Genomic DNA, 19,632 nt, shown 5'->3' on the forward strand with positions numbered 1-19,632 from the left:
GTATCACGTTATATTTTATTATATGTGTGCTGCAATACCTGGCTGTCTCTGTTTCTACTCAGCACTCTCCTTCAAGGATAAAGCACAGTAGCACTTACAAGTTTCTGCCAGAAGCCTTCAGGATGTTGCCATTGGTGGGGCTCACAACCAAAATGGTGGACTGCTGAATAGGACCAAGGGACCACTGCTGGTATCTTGCCTGGCTGTTAAAAGAGCTGAAAAAACAGAACAAAAACTCAGCAAAGATAACAGTACATTTTGTTTCAACTGCCTAATATCAGCTGCATATACTAAGTATCAGAGACAACTTGCAGAGTGAAGTCCTTTTTCTTCTGTTTTGTTGCTCTGATAGTGTGATTGCAATGATAACATCTTTAATTATACTGTCATCCATGACTGTCTATGTTCACACATACAAAGTAATCAATAGTCTTTGGTCTCTCATGACTATGTAACTCTGATGGGACAGTTTTTCTGATTTAGCCAGTGTTCTAATGAACCATCAATGTTAGTGAATTGTCTCAATGTAGTTCTTTCTTTTAAATTCTCAGTAATTTCTTACAAACACACTTTTTGGTCCCTTAGCTAAGTGGTGGTACCCAATGCCAAGCTAGGTCTCAGTAATAGCGAATAGTATCCTATAGCTGCCCAAGCTTTTGAGTCTGTATGTGTCAACAATCTGTAAGACGGACAATAGCATCCAACATTATCAAGCTAACAAAAACATATTTAAAAAAAACCTTGCTCATTCATTATCAACAGCCTTAAAATTTAGGAAATATGTGAAATTATTCAAACCAGATCAGTGCTGTCTGGCAGTCAAATGGATTATGTGCATACACACAAAAAGCCCTGTATCAACAGAAAAAGGATGTATCGTGAGTTTTATATCAAACGACTTACTCAGGCCCCCAGTGGTGGTCACCTCTGTGGAAAATAACCAAATTAGAATCTGAGTCGAGGGCAAGTCCTGACACCTGACCCAGCTGCAGAGAAATCTGTGGCCACGCCGAGACTTGCTCCAAATGGTAGTCTACACAACACACAAAGACACAAAACCAGACGCACACAAACACACATCAGTTTAGATATTCTCAAAGTGATGTCAGAGGTGACTGTGATGTTTATCTGAGAGGTCTGTTTGTCATTTTAAACCACTGTTTGTGGTTCTGGAAACTTGGACCCTCTCTTATAGCTCAAAAACATCAATCATCAATCAATCAATCTTTATTTGTATAGCGCCAAATCACAACAAAGTCATCTCAAGGCACTTTACACATAGAGCAGGTTCTAAACCAAACTCTTCAGGTTTTAATTTTAAAGAGACCCAACATTCCCACATGAGCAAGCATTTAGCGACAATGGCAAGAAAAAACTCCCTTTTAACAGGAAGACACCTCAGAACCAGAACCAGGCTCAAAGTGGGAGAACATCTGCCTCGACTGGTTGGGGTAGAGAGGAGAAAAAATATTGTTTTATCACCTTGATAATTCATGACTTTTCCTTATTTTATTAAAATTAATAATTAACATGACGTTCAGATGATGATTGATAAAGCATTACTTCTGTTTGTGGTCTCACAGACACAGCTAAAAAATTGTTAAATGTGATTTTTCACATGCCCCTTATCTGTGAATGGTGTTAGCATTACTTTCTACACATGACAACCACCAAAATATAGCTGTAGTTTGAAATATCACTACGATGCAATTAATTAGAATCTTTTCCGTGGGTACCAACAAATCTGTCCAGGCCATTTTAAAACTGGTATCTTTTTACACTTTATTTGCTTAACTCTATGAAATACTAAAGGCATACAGGTACACATAGAAAATTGCTTTTAACTTAATCACTTTTCATGAGGAACAAAGCATTGTTTCAAGGAGCTGTAAGAGTACCAACAAATTTGCCCACATCTGTAGGTCCATTCTGTTTACTATTTTACCATATAGGTCACCTTCATAAAATGTGCAAGCCTATTTTGTTCATTAGTTAATGATAACTTAATCATGACAGAACATCAATATCAATACCATATCTCTGGGAATGATTAATTAATCCATTGTTACCACATCAGATATGTAAGTCTTCTTTAAATGGGTAGTTAATAATGAAAAAAGTTCATGAACAAATGATGAGTAGAATAATTAAAGATTTGTTGATTAGACCATTATGAATTACTTGTGAGCTATTCAAAGCGATTAAGAAATATTATTATATTATATTATATAAGTATACTTTGGCCATAGACTGTTTTCAAACGTAATAGTCTTAATAAAGTTTTGCACATGAGTAATAAAAGTTTAATTTATACATTCATATGTCCTTTATAACACGTGTTACAAAATCATGGTTTAGAAAACGTTGTAGTAAGATGAGTCTTCATAAACAATCAATGGTTAAGTCTGATAACTCAACTTGCACTTATATCAAATGTTACTAATGACCCATGCTGCTTCCACACAACTGGTTTGAACTTGTGCTGGCAATGCTTATTCTAAATTGGGTTTGGATGTTTATTTTTAGTCTCCCAGGAATTATATCCTCAAAATATATATGTTAGTAGTCTCCTTTTATTCAGTGTTGTAATTTGAGTTTTTTAGTTTTATCAGTGTAGAGGTAACATTACAGGATGCGGCTGCAGGCTATAACATAGAGGGAAAGGAGACACAACCAGTCAACAGAATTACTTCAGTTAATGGAGTTATACAACCTGATATAGAATTTAGTGCAATTTTCAGAACGAAAATGTGTGTTTTTAACACTGTACCAGTTAGACACATTTTGTAAAAGTTGTATTGATAATCTCGATTAGCATGTTATGTCTGCAATTTCATTTATTGCAAACTTACCCAGTAAGCACATACAGTCACAGCAATGTCTGCACAAGAAAATAACTACATCTACACTTGATCACGCTCCATCATCTATTGAGTCATCTATTGAGCGTCCGAACACATTGTATGATGAAAACCTATACATCATTAAATTGATGTATGAGTGATGTAATCCCATTTTAATAATGCGTGTAAATTGTTTGGTAGTTTTTTTTAGACTGGCTCAGACTGGATCAGGGAGAAGCAACAGGGACACAGCACCTTTCTATCCAGCCCTTTGAAAGACTTTATAACGGTAAGGCGAACGATGTTGTGGTCAAACACTGTTTAATGCTGTTTTATGTTTATTATATTATGTTTCTGACCTCCTAATTTAAGCTTTTTAACACCATCAAAGCTAACTTTTTAGCCAAGCTCACATTGACTGAATAGATAGCTAAGTTAGCTTGCATTAGTAATTAATGACAAATTTGGGGTTTGTTATTAAACATCTTACTTTGAACATTACTCACTTTCTTCTTGTTAACGTTATGTTAACAGCTTATAGGAATGTAGTCAGTAACGCTAAGTCTAACAGTAAGGATAACTGCTAAAATCACCATTACATGACACAACATACTATACCAGAAAAGACAAACCTCTCACCCAGAATGCCGTGGATTACAAGGCTAAGATTTTTTCCCTGCTTTGATCTCATCGTCATTACAGTACATTTTCAAATCCAGGATATAGTTAACATTTTGGTGTCTTATTAGATAGGTAAATCAAAGCCATATAGAGTGAAGTTGACATTTTTAAGTGTTACCATTGAAAAGCATATTTTGTTTGGTTTTTAATTTAGTTATTGTGACTAGCTAAGAGAAAGATTAAATTACCACTAACGTTATTCTCATAGTTGGTTTGTTTGTGTTGTGTTCAATTGTTCTGGCACAAACTTAACAAAAAATACCCGCTGGTTTCAGTGATAACCTCTGTGTGGTGATTCTGATGTGTGAGGAATTTTCACAGTGTTTGGGTTAATGCATTATATAACTCATAAACCTATAGTACAGGAGAGCTTCAAATTCAGTACAGTGTGCTACATTGAACATTTTGAAATTTGGAGTTTGTTCTGTATACAGGTCCTGAGTTATAAATACAACTGGACTGAATGGGCCTCTGCCCAGTGTGACTTAATACGGCTGTAAAAGTAATGAAAGATCAAATGGTTGTTTATCATTTTAATACAAGATTATGGAAGTAAAATCACTGCTTTTACCTTGTAACTGTGTGTGTTAAGAGAGGAATGCTCTTTTGTTGTCTTTAGGGGCCACTGCTTTTGACACTCATTCTGGTATATGTCAAAATGAGATACAGTTGCAAGAAAAAGTATGTGAACCCTTTGGGATTACTTGGATTTCTGCATAAATTGGGCATAAAATGTGTTCTGATCTTCATCTAAGTCACAACAATAGACAAACACAGTCTGCTTAAACTAATACTGCACAAAAAATTATATGTTTTCATTTTTTTATTGAACACAACATGTAAACATTCACAGTGCAGGGTGGAAAAAGTATGTGAACCTTTGGATTTAATAACTGGTTGACCCTCCTTGATTTACTTTTATGCTTTGGGTCGTTGTCCTGTTGCATCACCCATCCTCTGTTTAGCTTCAGTTGGCGGACATATATCATTATACTCATTTAACTCAGCGTTAAATAAATCAACATGTGATGTATATTAAACAAAAGATAATAGCCTACAAAAAATTCACATGCCAGCAGAAATATGCCTTTTTTATTTTTTTAAAGAAAAAAAGCTGACATGTTGGTCAACATACTGTAGGTTCACCATAGACATGTTGGGTAATCTATAGACATGTTGGGTAATATAAAGAGAAAATGAAAATCCTACCCCAATACCCACATGTAAATCAGAAATGTAAATCAGTCTACAAAAAATTTAATAAAAACCCAAAGAGGCAGACATATTCTAGATCGCTGTGTCTTGAACAACAATGTTGGCATGTGATGACATGATTCATGCCTTTTTTCAAAGAGAGTTCTGGAACCCAATAATGATAAAATAAAATTTTAATTATATAGGTTTTTTTTAATAAAAAATATTTCATGTTATTGGCCAAAATAGTAGTAGTTTGTAAATTGAGTTAAACTACAAAAAATGACCCAAAAAGTAGTTGAAATACTTGACGCAGCACAAAATATGAATGTAGTTTAACTACCAGCAAGTTACAACAAATAGTAGTTAAGCTATGTAGTTCAACTACATGTAGTTTAAGTCTCCCCAACACTGTGTATATGTATGCAGATGTCTGTCTTGTGGATATTTGCCATTGGCTGTAATGATATAAGCTGATATGTTTTACCACTCACAGATCACTTGAAACTATAATAGATAAGGTTTGTTATTTGCTCGTTAAGACTAGCTGATGCCAATCTGTGTTCTGTCCTTATTGTACCATAATATTTTTTAATATACAACCCAGCAGTGTTTTATGTATTATTTCTAGGGATGTCCGATATTATCGGCCCTCCGATATTATCGGACGATATTCACTTAAAAATGTAATATCGGGAAATATCGGTATCAGGTTTTTATAACCGATATTTGTTCTGTAGGCTTCAGCATTTCCGAGCCTGCATGAACGCAGCATGGGACGTTTACCGGCGCGCGCTTGATGACGTATAACAACAACAACACGCTAGACTCGTGGGTCTCTAACCGTGGCTAACCGTGGCTAAAAAGTTCATAGCGTCCACCGCCATGTACACAAACACACAAACAGAAACAAGGTTTACCTCCTCGTTGTCATTTACTTGTTATGCTTTCGGCGAGTCGCCTCTTTGACGTCACCGTCAGAGTCCGGTGGGTCCTATCTGGGTCCTATCTGGGTCTTACTACTCTGCTGGAGACACAACAGCTGAGAGGACCGAGTGAGAGGACGTTCCTATAAAAGGTCCCGCCTCCAGAAACGAGGCTTATGTCTGTGGTTTGGAACTATTTCCAAGTGTTCTCTACGGATAGTAAATTTGTAATTTGCAATTACTGCAAAGCAGCATAATAAATATAGCAGTGCCATATTTGCACTTTTTTCCATAACTTAAATTGAAGTTGTTCTCTTATTTTGCACAGACAGTGTTTACATTTGGAAAGCCATGTTGCATTTATGTATGCATCCAGTGGAGCATCACAATAAAATTAGGCATAATGTGTTAATTCTACAGTAGGAGATATGTTATGTTGTTACCTAACAGTTTTGGTGTAAAAAAGCCTGCATATATGGGTATCGGGTGATATCGGTATCGGAAATTAAGAGTTCGGGAATATCGGATATCGGCAGAAAAGTCAATTTCCACAACACTGCATACATGTTGCAGTTTTCAGCTGAGCATAGTATGTTGTTTAACTTATCTTTATCAGTGGTATTATGTGACTTTATTATTTTTGAATCATTTGTGAGTATTTGGATGGTTTTTCACAACCTATGTCTCATCCTATAGCTATACAGGTTTCAACTGTACAAATTCAGTACAAATTCAAGACTAATTAATATTTAATGTTTTTTTTCTTCTCTCTGGCTCTCAGGTGTATTACAGACCTCTGTGGAGCCGTTTTAAATTTCGTTGTACTGACCTCAATGCAATGACAAAGACAGTTCAATTCAATTGAGGTCTTCTTGTTATGGCTGTGTGAGTCCTGGTTAAGATGAAGACAACTGATTTTCATCGTAATGCCATCACATGGCATGACAACAATATCCATAGAACGCATTATTTTTTTAAATATCTATTTTTTTTTTTTTAAATATCTCTTGCTTGTAAAGACATACTGAAAGCTCAAAAGACCACTTGCACTCATATTGTCTTGAATATTTCACCGTAAGTATACAATTTTAAGCTACAAGAACAATTTGTAGGCTGACATAATTTAATTTGTACCCTCTGTGGGCAGTTTTAGAGAGCCCATAACCAAGCTAATACCACAGTGGCCTGTTTATGTAGACAAAGCTGCATGAAGTGCTGCGTGGAGTTGTACTAACTGCACAGGGAATGACTTAAAGATCTGTGTTTGCATAAGCAGGGACATTTTTGCACCAGACATGGTACTACTCTACTACTATTTGTTTTTTTTCCCTCATTCTGTGTCCTTTTTTCTCACTCACCGTATTCTTTCTTTCAGTCTTTAACTTCATCAGTCACTGACACTGACTGTTTGAGTAATGAAACTGCAGACAGCTCAACTTAAGTCAACGGTGAGGAACATAACCTATTTGCCCAAAGCCACGACATTGGAGATTCAGCAGACAACCAAACTAGTACAGGTGCTATCTCCCGAAATGAGTCAATTCAGTGTACATACATCAACGGGAGCAATTGCCCCCAAGGATTACACTGCAACGCGTTTAGCAGCTGCCAGCTTAAATGCTCTCATTCTATAGGGGAACAATTCCAAAAATGTTTGTCCACATTAGTCACTTAAACCCAAAATGATTGGGAAATAGTGTCCAAGTCATAAAATACTGATTTTCACTTTAACCTTTGTGTCTGATATGGACACTTTTGTCCAATTCCTATTTTCATTTTGTGACTATTTCATAGTGGTTTTAGCAAGAGCCTTGAAAATCGGTAAAGGTTAATAATTTTTCACATATTTTTGAATTCCAAACCCAGTCCTGTATGAGATCTTCCAACTCTGAGAAAATCTACTTTCCGGCACATTTACCACATTGGACAAAAGTGTCCAATGTGTTTGATGCCATAAAAAAGGCATATTTGAGAATGTCTTTTCTTTTTCTTTTTTGCATGCATCTTCTAATCCACTTCTCCTCTATTGATCCAAACCATTGATTTAATTAATTTCAGACTTGTAACCCCTTCAATGCCAGAAAATAGAGTCCCTGGTAAAAAAAAAAAAAAAAATTTGAAAAAAGCACATGAAAAGGTGGTTATCTCCAATATACTGAATGCAAATTGAATTTGGGTTTGGCGGGATTATAACAGTTTTGGTTATGTCATTGTTGAGTAACAAGATTGATTTCCAGGTTTTTTTTGTTTTTTTGTAGTGTCAGATTTAAAAAATGGCTCCCATAGACTTCCATTATAAAAAAAATGAATTGAAGTCTATTGGGCAATGGAATAAAATGGAAATGCGCGCACATGACACAGACTAGCACACACACATTTTTCCATGGAGTCTCATTTAATCACATTCAGGTTTTACCACTATTAGAGGTGTTTCTTGTTGTGAATATGGTATAGGGATAGTAGGACTGCAAGTTGCATACATATAATCAAAACTTGAACAATGCATTCAAATCATTGAATATGTAAATCACTCATTCAGTCAGTATTGTCATATGTTGATCCAATTGCAAAATAGGTTATAATATAATTGAATGCCCAAATGTGTACAGTGTAGATTGAAAAAGAAAAGCATTACATAGTTTAATCCAGTGGCGATTTTAGACCCTTTTTAGGGGTGCTCAAGTACCCCTAAGTTTGATCTCAGCACCCCTAAAAATAAATAAATCGTCATTATATTTTTTCCCCTAAAAATTCAAATGGTTTTATTAACTTAACTATAATTTACTTTGGATAGTTCTGTCATTAATATTGTGTTTCCCTCAGAGTTCATTAACTATCTTAGAGTCCTCTCTGTAGAAATCTGTGATTGTTTATTCTGAACCATTATTATTATACACTATAGTGGAACACTCTACTATGTATTCATATTTCTTGTTGTAATTTACGTTATCCACTGAAATGTGTAATTTAGCAGGGGTTTGAACACTATTGTTGAAACATCTAGTAACAATGGGGCAGTGAGCAAACACTCCCAACGCATTTGATTACATCACCATACATGCTATGTGCTTATGTGCTTATTGGGTATACCACCTGACTGAAGACTTGTGGCAAAGTACAGAACATAACTGACTAATTTTATATTTATATTTAATATTTGATTTAGCATAATATATCATACAAAATGTATGCAGTTTGTAGCTGCATAAAGTTAATTTGCGATGTATTTAGCACGTTTATTGTTTTAAACACAGACAAATGGACCAACAAAAAGACGGTGGCACATGTAGACACAGCACCCAGTAGCTCAAACTTCTCTACATGTTATTTTTGGTACTTTTATTTATTTTTTGCAGTGTCTAGTCTAAATCTCTACTGCTCTGTTGTATTCATTTCCATTCTTGAGACGTGATTTGAGAAACTACTTCCTCAGCCCTTCAAAGACAACATCCAAGATGGCCTGCAACCTTTACCAGTTTACATTCCGAGCCAATAGATCCACAGAAGATGCCATCTCTTCTGCTCCCCTTTCAGCCCTCACAAATCTTTTAAACAACAGCACCTACATCAGAATGCAGAATGTGTTTCAGGAACATTTCCACACAATCAGGATATTGGACTTCCTAATAATAAGACCCCAGACTGTTCAGATCAGCAATCACCCCTCCTTCTGAACACTAGACACAAAATTGACCCATTTTCTAACGGCTGCTTCCAGCATGATAATGCACCGTGTCACAAAAAAAAGTCTCAAACTGATTATATGAACATGACAATGAGTTCAGTGTACTTCCTCTCCCGTTAACAGATCTGAATCTAATAAAACACCTTGTGGATGTAGTAGAACAGGAGGTTTATAGCATAAATGTGCAACCGACAAATCTGCAAAGATAGAGTGATGCAATCATATCAACATGAATCTTAAATGAATGTTTCCAACATCTGGTGGAATCCATGCCATGAAGAACAGTCTGTTAGGAGAACAATGGAAGACCTACCTAGTATTATTTGGTGTTGCTGAATTTCAAACAAAACCCTTATAAATGTGCTTTGGTGGGTGAAGCACTGAGTTCTAAGGTGGGTCTATCACCTAACCACTTAATTTAGAAAATGTAGAGAATTCTGCAAAATATTACAAAAGTTTAAATATGGCTGCAATGTTTTGGGACTAAAGGACAGATAAAAGGCAAAGGGTTATTTTTCAGCACCAGTGATATTAATAATATAGTATCCTGGACCCACCTTGTCCTTCAGATAGCAGCTTGCTTCTTGGTGGCTTGGCTGTGGCCTCATGTTGATGGAATTTGTGGACTCTGTCCCTCACCAAAACAGGATCCTTCCTGATTCGGAAGGCTAGTCTGCTACTGGTAGAGTCCAGGTCTTTATCTTGTGTTGAGCTATGAATCTGAGCCACCAACTCAGCCTGGACTCTCTGCATCTTGCTGGGGTTGTATTTATGAATGTGAACTATGTCCTTGCTCTCTTTTCCTAGCAGCTTGGACATAAGGGAATAGAGCTCACCTGCACAGACACAGAGAAGGACAGGAAAGAATGGAAAAAAGGGGAAAGGAAACTAAGCTTTAGGCAAAATAAACAGGGTAAATGTAGTTGCGTTGTTAGGAAGGATATATTATGTCTCTGGGACAGTCAATTTGAAATGAAAAGGAGCATTCTCAGAGAGAATAGAGAAGAGATGTGGATAGATTCTTTTGGGACACTAAAAAGTTGGCTCTAGAAAAAGGAAATGTGTCAGGCAGCAAGAAACAACAGACCAAAAAAAGAGGAATAGAGAGTCATGGATTCACGCCTAGGGCACTGTATAAGCTAGTGCTCATACTCCTCTATTTTCTTAAGTTAAAGTCAGTTGAAAGGAGACACTACTACTTTTCAGACTCACATTCTTATATGACTGAACTCTGCTTAACTTAAACATATTGGGCCAGATGCAAGAAACATATCGTATGCAGAGATTCTTTCTTAAATCATGCGTACAAGTGATTTACGAGGATTTGCTGCATTTACCGATTTTCTTGTATATAGGGTTTTCTCTTAGGTACGAACAAAATTTACGAGTGGTGCAGACCTGTTGTACCACTCATGTACGACCAACTTGCCATTCTCCAAAGCAGTAAAACATGACTTTTTTGCTGTCTGTCTAATGGCAATGTGCAAACAATATCATGTCTTTTGAGGGAGCTCACATTTTTCCAAAGGGGGGGAAACTGACAGAGGATTGACTTCATATAGATAAATAAGCTAGATATGATAATTGATTAATGACATAAAACATCCACACGGTTATCAGAACCAAACCTCACTGTATGATACAATACAGCCAAGCAGGGTACAGTATCATCAGTGGTGGTTCTAAGTTGTACGGCGCCCTGGGTGAACCCCCCCCTGCCCATGTTGCCCCTATCAGAATCCGCCACTGTACAGTATTGTGAAAGTGAAGAAGGATTAACAATTGGTTTGATCATTTTAATCTAAGATCGTGGATGTAGTCACTGCTTTTGCTTCATCATTATTGTGTATTGTGGAATGTGTTTTATATCATTAGGATTTTGGGGCTGCATGAGTGTAGGATGTGCATATGCATACATGTTCTGCTCCGTGGTCATCTTCTATTGGGTAAAATCATATAGGCTGTGACTAATCACAGATGATTCCTTTTGTTCTCTTAGAAACTATAATAGATTAGGCATACTCTTTGCTCTTTAAGATGAGCTGATGTGTATTTTTTATATATTTTTAATACATAATCCTTAGATCCGAAATTTGCCGTTGGGTGAAAACCTTATATGTCTAAAACCATTCCTTTATTATTGTTATTATTTTTGAAAATAGCAGATCTGCAAGCTTACAATGTGTTGAACTTATAGATCTGCTGCTATTTTCACAACTTATGTGTGACACTGCCCAACAGCAATCTCCAATACTTATTGACCTAAATTAATTTGTTAAAAGACTATATTTATTTATTTATTTTTTTTGACTAAAACTAGATTAAAACCCTTTTGAGTTTTCGTCCACTAAAACTGGACTAAAACTATCACATATAGAAGTGACTAAAATGTGATTAAAACTAATAAGCATTTTAGTCCAAAAGACTAAGACTAAGACTAAATCTAGAATGCTTGTCAAAAACAACACTGGTGCGGACTGAGTGAATATTATGTGTATAATATAATATTATACAAATATTCACAAATCAGGGGGGCTCATGTCTTATTGAGGAGAATCAAGCTCCCACTGGCTCTCCTGTAGTCCACTATGTGACTAATGGATTGTGTCCTGTTCATTTAAGACATTTTGAGTTGTAATATATAAACTGATCCATAATCATGACATTACGTTGTTTGTAGAAGTATAAGGCTACTTCAGTATTAAAGAAGTAGGCTATTTATCAATTTAGGTAAATATATCAGTCATTTAAATTGACAATTGAAACTATGATATAATGCAACTTTATAATATAAATATTAGCGGCTCAAACTACAAAGCAACTTATCCAGTTACTTTTCCATAATGCAAACTGACTACTAATTTCTTTTATTCATTTAACTGAACTATTGGTGATTAAGGTTATGATTTGGATCCCTGACTAATGTCAAATCATTTCTATTTTAAATTTTAACAGTTAGGACAGCATTTACAGCATGGATAACTTTTTCTTGGGACCTTTAATTTCACCACTAACACTACTAAATATATTGTGTTTCTATTAATCTATTTCCGAGAGTGGGACCTCAGTCTGAGAGCTCGTAAAGTTCTTCTTCTTTAGTCTTTGGTGCAATTTTCATGAATCGAGCTTCTCTAACCTGCCAGACGGCTGACCTACATTTACGACTTAACATCTACGACTGTTTCATGGTGATATAAGTGTGGCCCATTGAGTTTGAATAGGTAACACTGTTTCATGAATTCCATTAAAATTGCTTCGCAAAAAATCATGTCTCTCCTCATTTGACCCAAAAGCCCCAGAAGGGTTTTTTTTTTTTTTTTTTGTCCACTGAAATGCCACTCAGATTGTAACCAGTCCTTGTGTCAACATTACTGTGTTGTTCCTTGTTGACTGATCATATTTAATCTGTAGGAAATGAGCTGTGGAGACTTTACTGGAGTGGCTTATTCCCAAAATCCAATTCTGTATTTATGGCTATTTTAAAATTTACATACAGATGGGATGTGCCCCAAATCCCAGATTGCTATGGGGAAGAATCTGCAGGCAGCAGACAAGGTTTCACACTCAGGAACAGACTTAATCATTAGGAAAGGTAGGCAACTGCCTGAGCCCCCCAATAGCAGATTTAATATGACTTTTGTATATAAAAAATAGAAAAAATGTGTTACTATTCTTACTCATTATGCCCTGAAATTACATACGAAAGGGCAAAACTAATTTAAAAAATGATTGTCAATGGAGTACAAAATCATTGTCAATGTATGTTCTACAAATTAACTGTCTTTTCCTTCACTGGAGGAGCCACTACAAAGTTGGGTAACACTTGATTCACGTGTTGATAAGGACACAGAAACTCCTCAAGGTGATGTGAAATCCAACACTACATCAAACCGTGAAACAGCGTTATCACAGAGCCCATTTCAAAAGGAAAACTTAAGAATAAAAGTAAAGCATTCATAGTAACAACTGTTGAACCTCCTGAAACAACTAACAAGACCACAATTGCTAATGTTGCACCTGTTGCATTGACTCACTTATTAGATGATGGAAATGCCAACCCTACCCCGTGTCCCAAACCCTCATGAAAAAAGACAAAGAGAATGATGATAATTTAAAAAACTGCATTCAATGAACAGAGTGTGTTAACTATCAGCCTACAAGAAAGGCCTAAAAGAAAAGCTTTCAGGACAAAGGGAAAGCAGAAGACAATCTGCAGCAAGCTGCAGCTCCCAGTGATGGAGAAAATGAAGCGCATAGAAGGTCCCATGACCGAGTCTGCCTATGGCCCCCAAATCCACAAGTTCCTCCACCAATAAACTGGCTATGATGGTAGTCACCGAACCGGATCGACATCTGTGTAAAAGGGATAGCCAGAAGGTAGTTGACACTGTTGTGCTACACGCCAGGACTCTTAATCTGGAACCCAGATGCTGTGTAAAAGCACACAAAGGGGCAACATTATTACCACCTTTGTGGGGCTGTAGGCATCTTTGCATAAAGTTTGCACAAAATGTTGATCAGAAGGAGTAATGTGGTTAAAGTTTCCATAATTGATATGAATACATCCAGGTGTTTTGTTTGTAGTCTTGCGGGTACTGATTTGATGACATCACATGCTGTGTTTGTAACAGTTTATGGCTGAATGTAAACAGCAACACAAATGGCACATATTAACTGCCTCAGCAGATAATATGTTAGAAAACTCATGGCTAACAGTTTGTATCAAGTTTACAGAGATGCACGTAATCTAACATGTTCAGATTACACTATATGTTATTCACAAACACTGTTATGCAATCCCCCTAATTTCTTTTTACCACTCTCTCTGCAATCTCTGGCTCTTCTTTCACAGTAATATGTCTGGAATTACACCTTTATTTTAATCACAAACACTACAATCCCCCTTCTTTCTTCTTACTGCTCTGTCTGCGCATTAAAAGTGCCAGCAGTAATAGCAGAAATCCATTTAGTGTGAAAATACTGACCTTACACTATAAACACAATAGCACAAAAAACATGAGATGTTGAATGGGGCTACTGCAACATGCTGCAACTCGCTCAACGCCATCATTTAGGAATAGAAGAGGGGTGTTTTAACAAAAACATTGATCATGTAGTCCAGCATACACTTTGTGATCCTCTCAATGTCCTTCCCTGTGTGATTTACTGAAGCACACGAACTAGTCTCTAAGAACCTATTCAGCCTCTGGTGACCATTTCCTGATAGAGTGCATGGTTGTGGGTTGCATTTGTAAACATGGCTTGAACTGGGGCTGTAGGCAGACGAGGTTATGGTCAGATTTACTCAGCAAGAGCAGGGTTGAGGAGGCCTGTTGTCCTCTTCATCCTGGTGGGGCAGTCCACACACACTGGTGGAAAGCAGTAAGCATTGAAACAAGTGTCATATGATTGAAGTCTCTAGATATCACAAAGAAGGCTTTGGTGGATGATGCCTCATGTTCAATTTCCTAAAAACAGATAATCTCCTTAACAGTCTCGACTTGCGTTGCACCATCTAATGTTGATTAACAGTGTAAGCCACCCACCTTCAGACTTGCCATTTAACCTAGCATCCCTGCCTTGTCAGTCTTTTTGATCCCCAAGTTCATGTTCCTGATCATTAATGATAGAACAAAAGGCTTGCATCTCCACCACTTAAATATCACTTGACCTTTAACTTAGCATCAGCCCTGCAGCCTTGTACTTACACCTCAGTTGCTCTGGAATAGTGTGCTCAGTGCCGACTAGTCATGTTTGTTGAACACTATTTGCTCTTCCCTTGAATAAACAAAGGTTCCACAACTGTCTTGTTTCCCATCAATTGGACAGACCATAATACACACTAAACATCAGGTGTGTCTCCAGTCTGAAAAGGCAATTACTATGAACAACTAAATGGTAAAATGAAAAATGAAACTGGATTTACATCACTTAGTAAGCTCACCAATATGGTGGAAATATGTAGATTAATTAATTCTCTCTCTCTCTCTCTGCAGCATGTTTACTTACCAAAAGACACACGCTCATAGATTAAAGCAGAATATATATTTGTATATGAAGGTCACAATAAGTATGTGTTACAAACGAAATGTGAATACTCATTACCTCAGAAAAATGTAATATTTTATACAAGTATTGTCTGAAAAAATATATTTTCCCTTGTTTTAACTGGTGTTACACCAAAATCTGTGACCGTCAGAAATGGTGACCTGTGTTGCTGGCTCTCTGCTGAAGAAGTTGTTTATGAACCTAAACTTCACCTTAAATTCACGTCCCACCTTAATCTAATAGACAGTTGAAAAGGAAATGTGTTGATTGTCGTTATATACTTTATAGATATAATGATTGTTTACTTTGCAGCTTGGTTGTTTAGTGGTAACCAACATGAATGCAGCCTCTTATAAAGAATGAAGATCAACAATAATTGTACTTCCAGCATTATCCAACTACCAAAGTGTGTGTCATCCTCTCACATTTATCTGCAGAAAGGCATTTTGTTGTTAGACAGGCAACTGCTGGTAAGACGCTACTGTGTGTGTGTGTGTGTGTGTGTGTGTGTGTGTGTGTGTGTGTGTGTGTGTGTGTGTGTGTGTGTGTGTGTGTGTGTGTGTGTGAGTGAGTGAGTGTGTCCGCAGCGCGTGTGTTTGTGGTAACAACATGATCCCGGACCCTCATTCATAAACCAAAGTTTTTGTTAGGCGTTATTACTGTGGAACAAAAAGAATGTTTACCCTGAGAAAAAGAGGAACATAATGCGTGAATTCATGTCGCTGAAGCACAATTACATAGTTGGAAGGCTGTATGGGTGTGTAGCTAATAAACGGTAGCTGAAGCATTAGCATTAGCGTTGTGTTTTGTGGTTTCTTACCTGACTTCTCTGGAGTTTTGCCACCTTGCGTTAATGTCATGCGGCGTTTGGCGGCATCGCAAGTATTTTCCAACAGTGATTTGCTCTTGTTAGGCATGTTGAAAATGTCCGTGACCGTGGATAAATGTCTCCTCTATTTGTGGTCTTTTCCTCCCGTCGTTCACGCCCCTACGTACGGCGTCTCTACGCATATAGTATGTCACAGGCTGAATTAATAGTCCCAGGTGGCTATAACTCCGGAGTCCCAAATAAAAAGTATAACTACAGACTATTTATTTAACATTGAAATAGAAATTGAAGTTGACATGAAATGCAAACATCCTGCTCTCCAATTATAGTACAACCCAAATTCCAAAAAAGTTGGGACGCTGTGTAAAATGTAAATAATAACAGAATGTAATGATTTACAAATCTCATAAAACCATATTTGAATCACAATAGAACATAGAAAACATATCAAATGTTGAAAGTGAGAAATTATACTGTTTCGTGAAAAATATTAGCTCATTTTGAATTTGATCGCAGCAACATGTCTCAAAAAAGTTGGGACAGGGACAACAAAAGGCTGGAAAAGTAGTGGCGCTTTTCCACTACACAGTTCCTGGTAGTACACAGTACCTGGTACCTGCTACTTTTTTAGTACCTGCTCTGGTGAGGTTCCAAGCGAGCCAAGTCGGTACTAAAATGTGACGTCGACACACTGCTGGCCGCTGATTGGTAGTTGTCGCTGGAAGAGTCATGAGCCGTCCCACACAAGAATCAAACCCTTCATTTTTAAATACCGGCAGCAGCGTTACAACCATAGTTACAGTGTTACCATAGTTACAGTCATACGGCTCAATTTTCTTGCTTTGTGTGTGACAAAAAGCCTCATACAGTAGCAAGTACACCACTGCCTCAATATCCTCCATGGTTTATGTGTTTTGTGTCATGTATAAAACGAAGTCACGGCAGTTTTGCGGAGCAGTGCTATGACGACCCCGCCCACGTTGAGTAGGTACTTTTTTGTAATGGAAAAGGTCTGTTCTGGAACTGTACCGAGGCGAGGCGAGGCGAGTCATGCTGTAACTGTGTAGAGGAAAAGCGCCATAAGTGTTACTAAAAAGAAACAGCTGGAAGAACATTTTGCAACTAATTAGGTTAATTGGCAACAGGTCAGTAACATGATTGGGTATAAAAGCAGCATCTCAGAGAGGCAGATTCTCTCAGAAGTAAAGATGGGCAGAGGTTCACCAATCTGTGAAAAACTACGTCTACAAATTGTGGAACAATTTCAGAAAAACATTCCTCATTGTAAAATTGCAAAGACTTTGAATATCTCATCATCTAAAGTCCATATTATCATCAAAAGATTCTGAGAATCTGGAGAAATCTCTGTGTGCAAGGGACATGGCCGAAAATCTATATTGTATGCCCGTGATCTTCGGGCTCTCAGGAAGCACTGGATTAAAAACACTTCCAGAAATCATTGTCTGTGAACATAGTTCACTGTGCCATCCACTATTACAGGTTAAAGCTCTATGATGCAAAGCAGAAGCCATATGTGAACATGTTTCAGAAACGCCACAGTCTTCTCTGGGCCAAAGCTCATTTAAAATGGACTGAGGCAAAGTGGAACACTGTTCTTTGGTCAGATGAATTGAAATTTGAAATTGTTTTTGGAAATCATGGATTGCTGCGTCCTCCAGACTAAATAGGGGGGGGGGGGGGGGACCATCCGACTTGTTATCAGTGCTCAGTCAAAAAGCCTACATCTCTGATGGTCTGGGGGTGCATTAGTGCCTATGGCATGGGCAGCTTGCACATCTGGAAAGGCACCATCAATGCTGAAAGGTATACACAGATTTTAGAGCAACATATGCTCCCTTCCAGGTGACATATTTTTCAGGGAAGCCCTTGTGTATTTCAGCAAGACAATGCTAAACTGAATACTGCATCTATGACATCAGCATGGCTTTGTGGAAGAAGAGACCAGGTGCTGACCTGCCTGCAGTCCAGACCTTTCACCAATCGAAAACATTTGGTGCATCATGAAACGAAAAATACGACAAAGGAGACCGGGGACTGTTGAGCAGCTTGAATCCTATATCAGATAAGAATGGGACAACATTCCACTCCAGAAACTCCATTCCACTCCAAAAGCTGGTCTGCTCAGTTCCCACCCAGATGTTTACAGACTGTTGTTAAAAGACGAGGGGATGCTACACAGTGGTAAACATGGCCCTGTCCCAACTTTTTTGAGACGTGTTGCTGCCATCAAATTCAAAATTGGTACAAAATGGTACAATTTGTCACTTTCAACATTTGATATGTTTTCTATGTTCTATTGTGAATATAATATGGGTTTATGAGATTTGCAAATCATTGCATTCTGTTTTTATTTACATTTAACACAGTGTCCCAACTTTTTTGGAATTAGGGTTGTAGGATGTTTATACTCCAAAACTTTCTCAACTTACTTTTATTAGAAAAACTATTAAAACACACATATTACACCAGAAACAGTGTGTCTGGTTAATGGTTAATGGTCTGGTTATGATTTGCTTAACTAAACTGGACCGGGCGGTATATTAACTCTGACTGTGTTAAAGTTAGGCTATGAGTTTAAATTAAACTTTTTAAAAGAACACAATAACTTTACATATTTAATACAGTGTGTACCTGTGTGCGTCACAAAAACTCTTCATCAGAGCTGTCTCTGTGCGCAAATAGACTACTGCAACCAGAGTAGCGCTTTTGCACATTGCGCTTCAACATCAGTTTGGTCTGTAAATACTGAAACATTACAGCAACTAGTGTCCCGAAATACTTCTGATCAACACACAATCATTTTTCCACAAAACATACAGCATTAACGTGGTCATTGATAGTTTATTTTCATTAGCTTCCGACACAGCTGGAGTGCACAGTGCGTGCTTGACACGGCTGTTTATAGGACGTTGTAGTTCATAGGTTTGGACGCTCACATCATTATCTTAACAGTTATAGTTATTTGTTCTCAGTGTGGACGGCCCTTTACATACCTATTATCATATCCAGACCCAACCTCTCTCTCTAATTTACTGGAGAATAGGACACACCGGTGTATAAGACACATCCCACTTTTACATGAAAAAATATTGCGTTAAAGGTGTGTCACCTTTTTTTAAGGTATGTAGAATGTGGCGGGCCACCATTGTCTAACTTGTGCCGCCACAGTTTCATCGTGAACGAAACATGTCTGTACACTCTCCAAAACGTCACGTTGTTTTGACCAGTTGCTTTAGCTCTGCACCAGAGCCCGCCTTCCTGCTACTCCGCCCCCTCCCCTCTCCTGCTTGTGTGAGTGTGTGTTGCTTGTGGAACACAATAGGCAAGCCATTGTAGAACTACAGTTGAAGAAAAAGACTTGAACGCTAGCACCGCCAAGACAGTCTGACAGAGTTTTTATAATGT

At 37.5% G+C, this 19,632-nt stretch overlaps 1 protein-coding gene across 3 annotated transcripts in view; it reads right to left on the reverse strand.

Moving 5' to 3' along the window:
* pam (peptidylglycine alpha-amidating monooxygenase) overlaps nt 1-19,632 on the reverse strand; it is a 124,089-nt gene that overhangs the window by 44,365 nt on the left and 60,092 nt on the right. For 2 of the 3 annotated variants that reach the window (XM_062434061.1, XM_062434060.1), the window contains exons 16-18: nt 9,887-10,165; nt 904-1,033; nt 99-215 (exon numbers count right to left, since the gene is read on the reverse strand). In XM_062434061.1, coding sequence (XP_062290045.1) covers nt 99-215; nt 904-1,033; nt 9,887-10,165 — 526 coding nt within the window. The remainder of the gene's footprint in view (nt 1-98; nt 216-903; nt 1,034-9,886; nt 10,166-19,632) is intronic. The other variant, XM_062434062.1, reaches the window with a different exon arrangement.

Source organism: Scomber scombrus, chromosome 15, assembly GCF_963691925.1.
Source record: "Scomber scombrus chromosome 15, fScoSco1.1, whole genome shotgun sequence".
Classification (NCBI taxonomy): domain Eukaryota; kingdom Metazoa; phylum Chordata; class Actinopteri; order Scombriformes; family Scombridae; genus Scomber; species Scomber scombrus.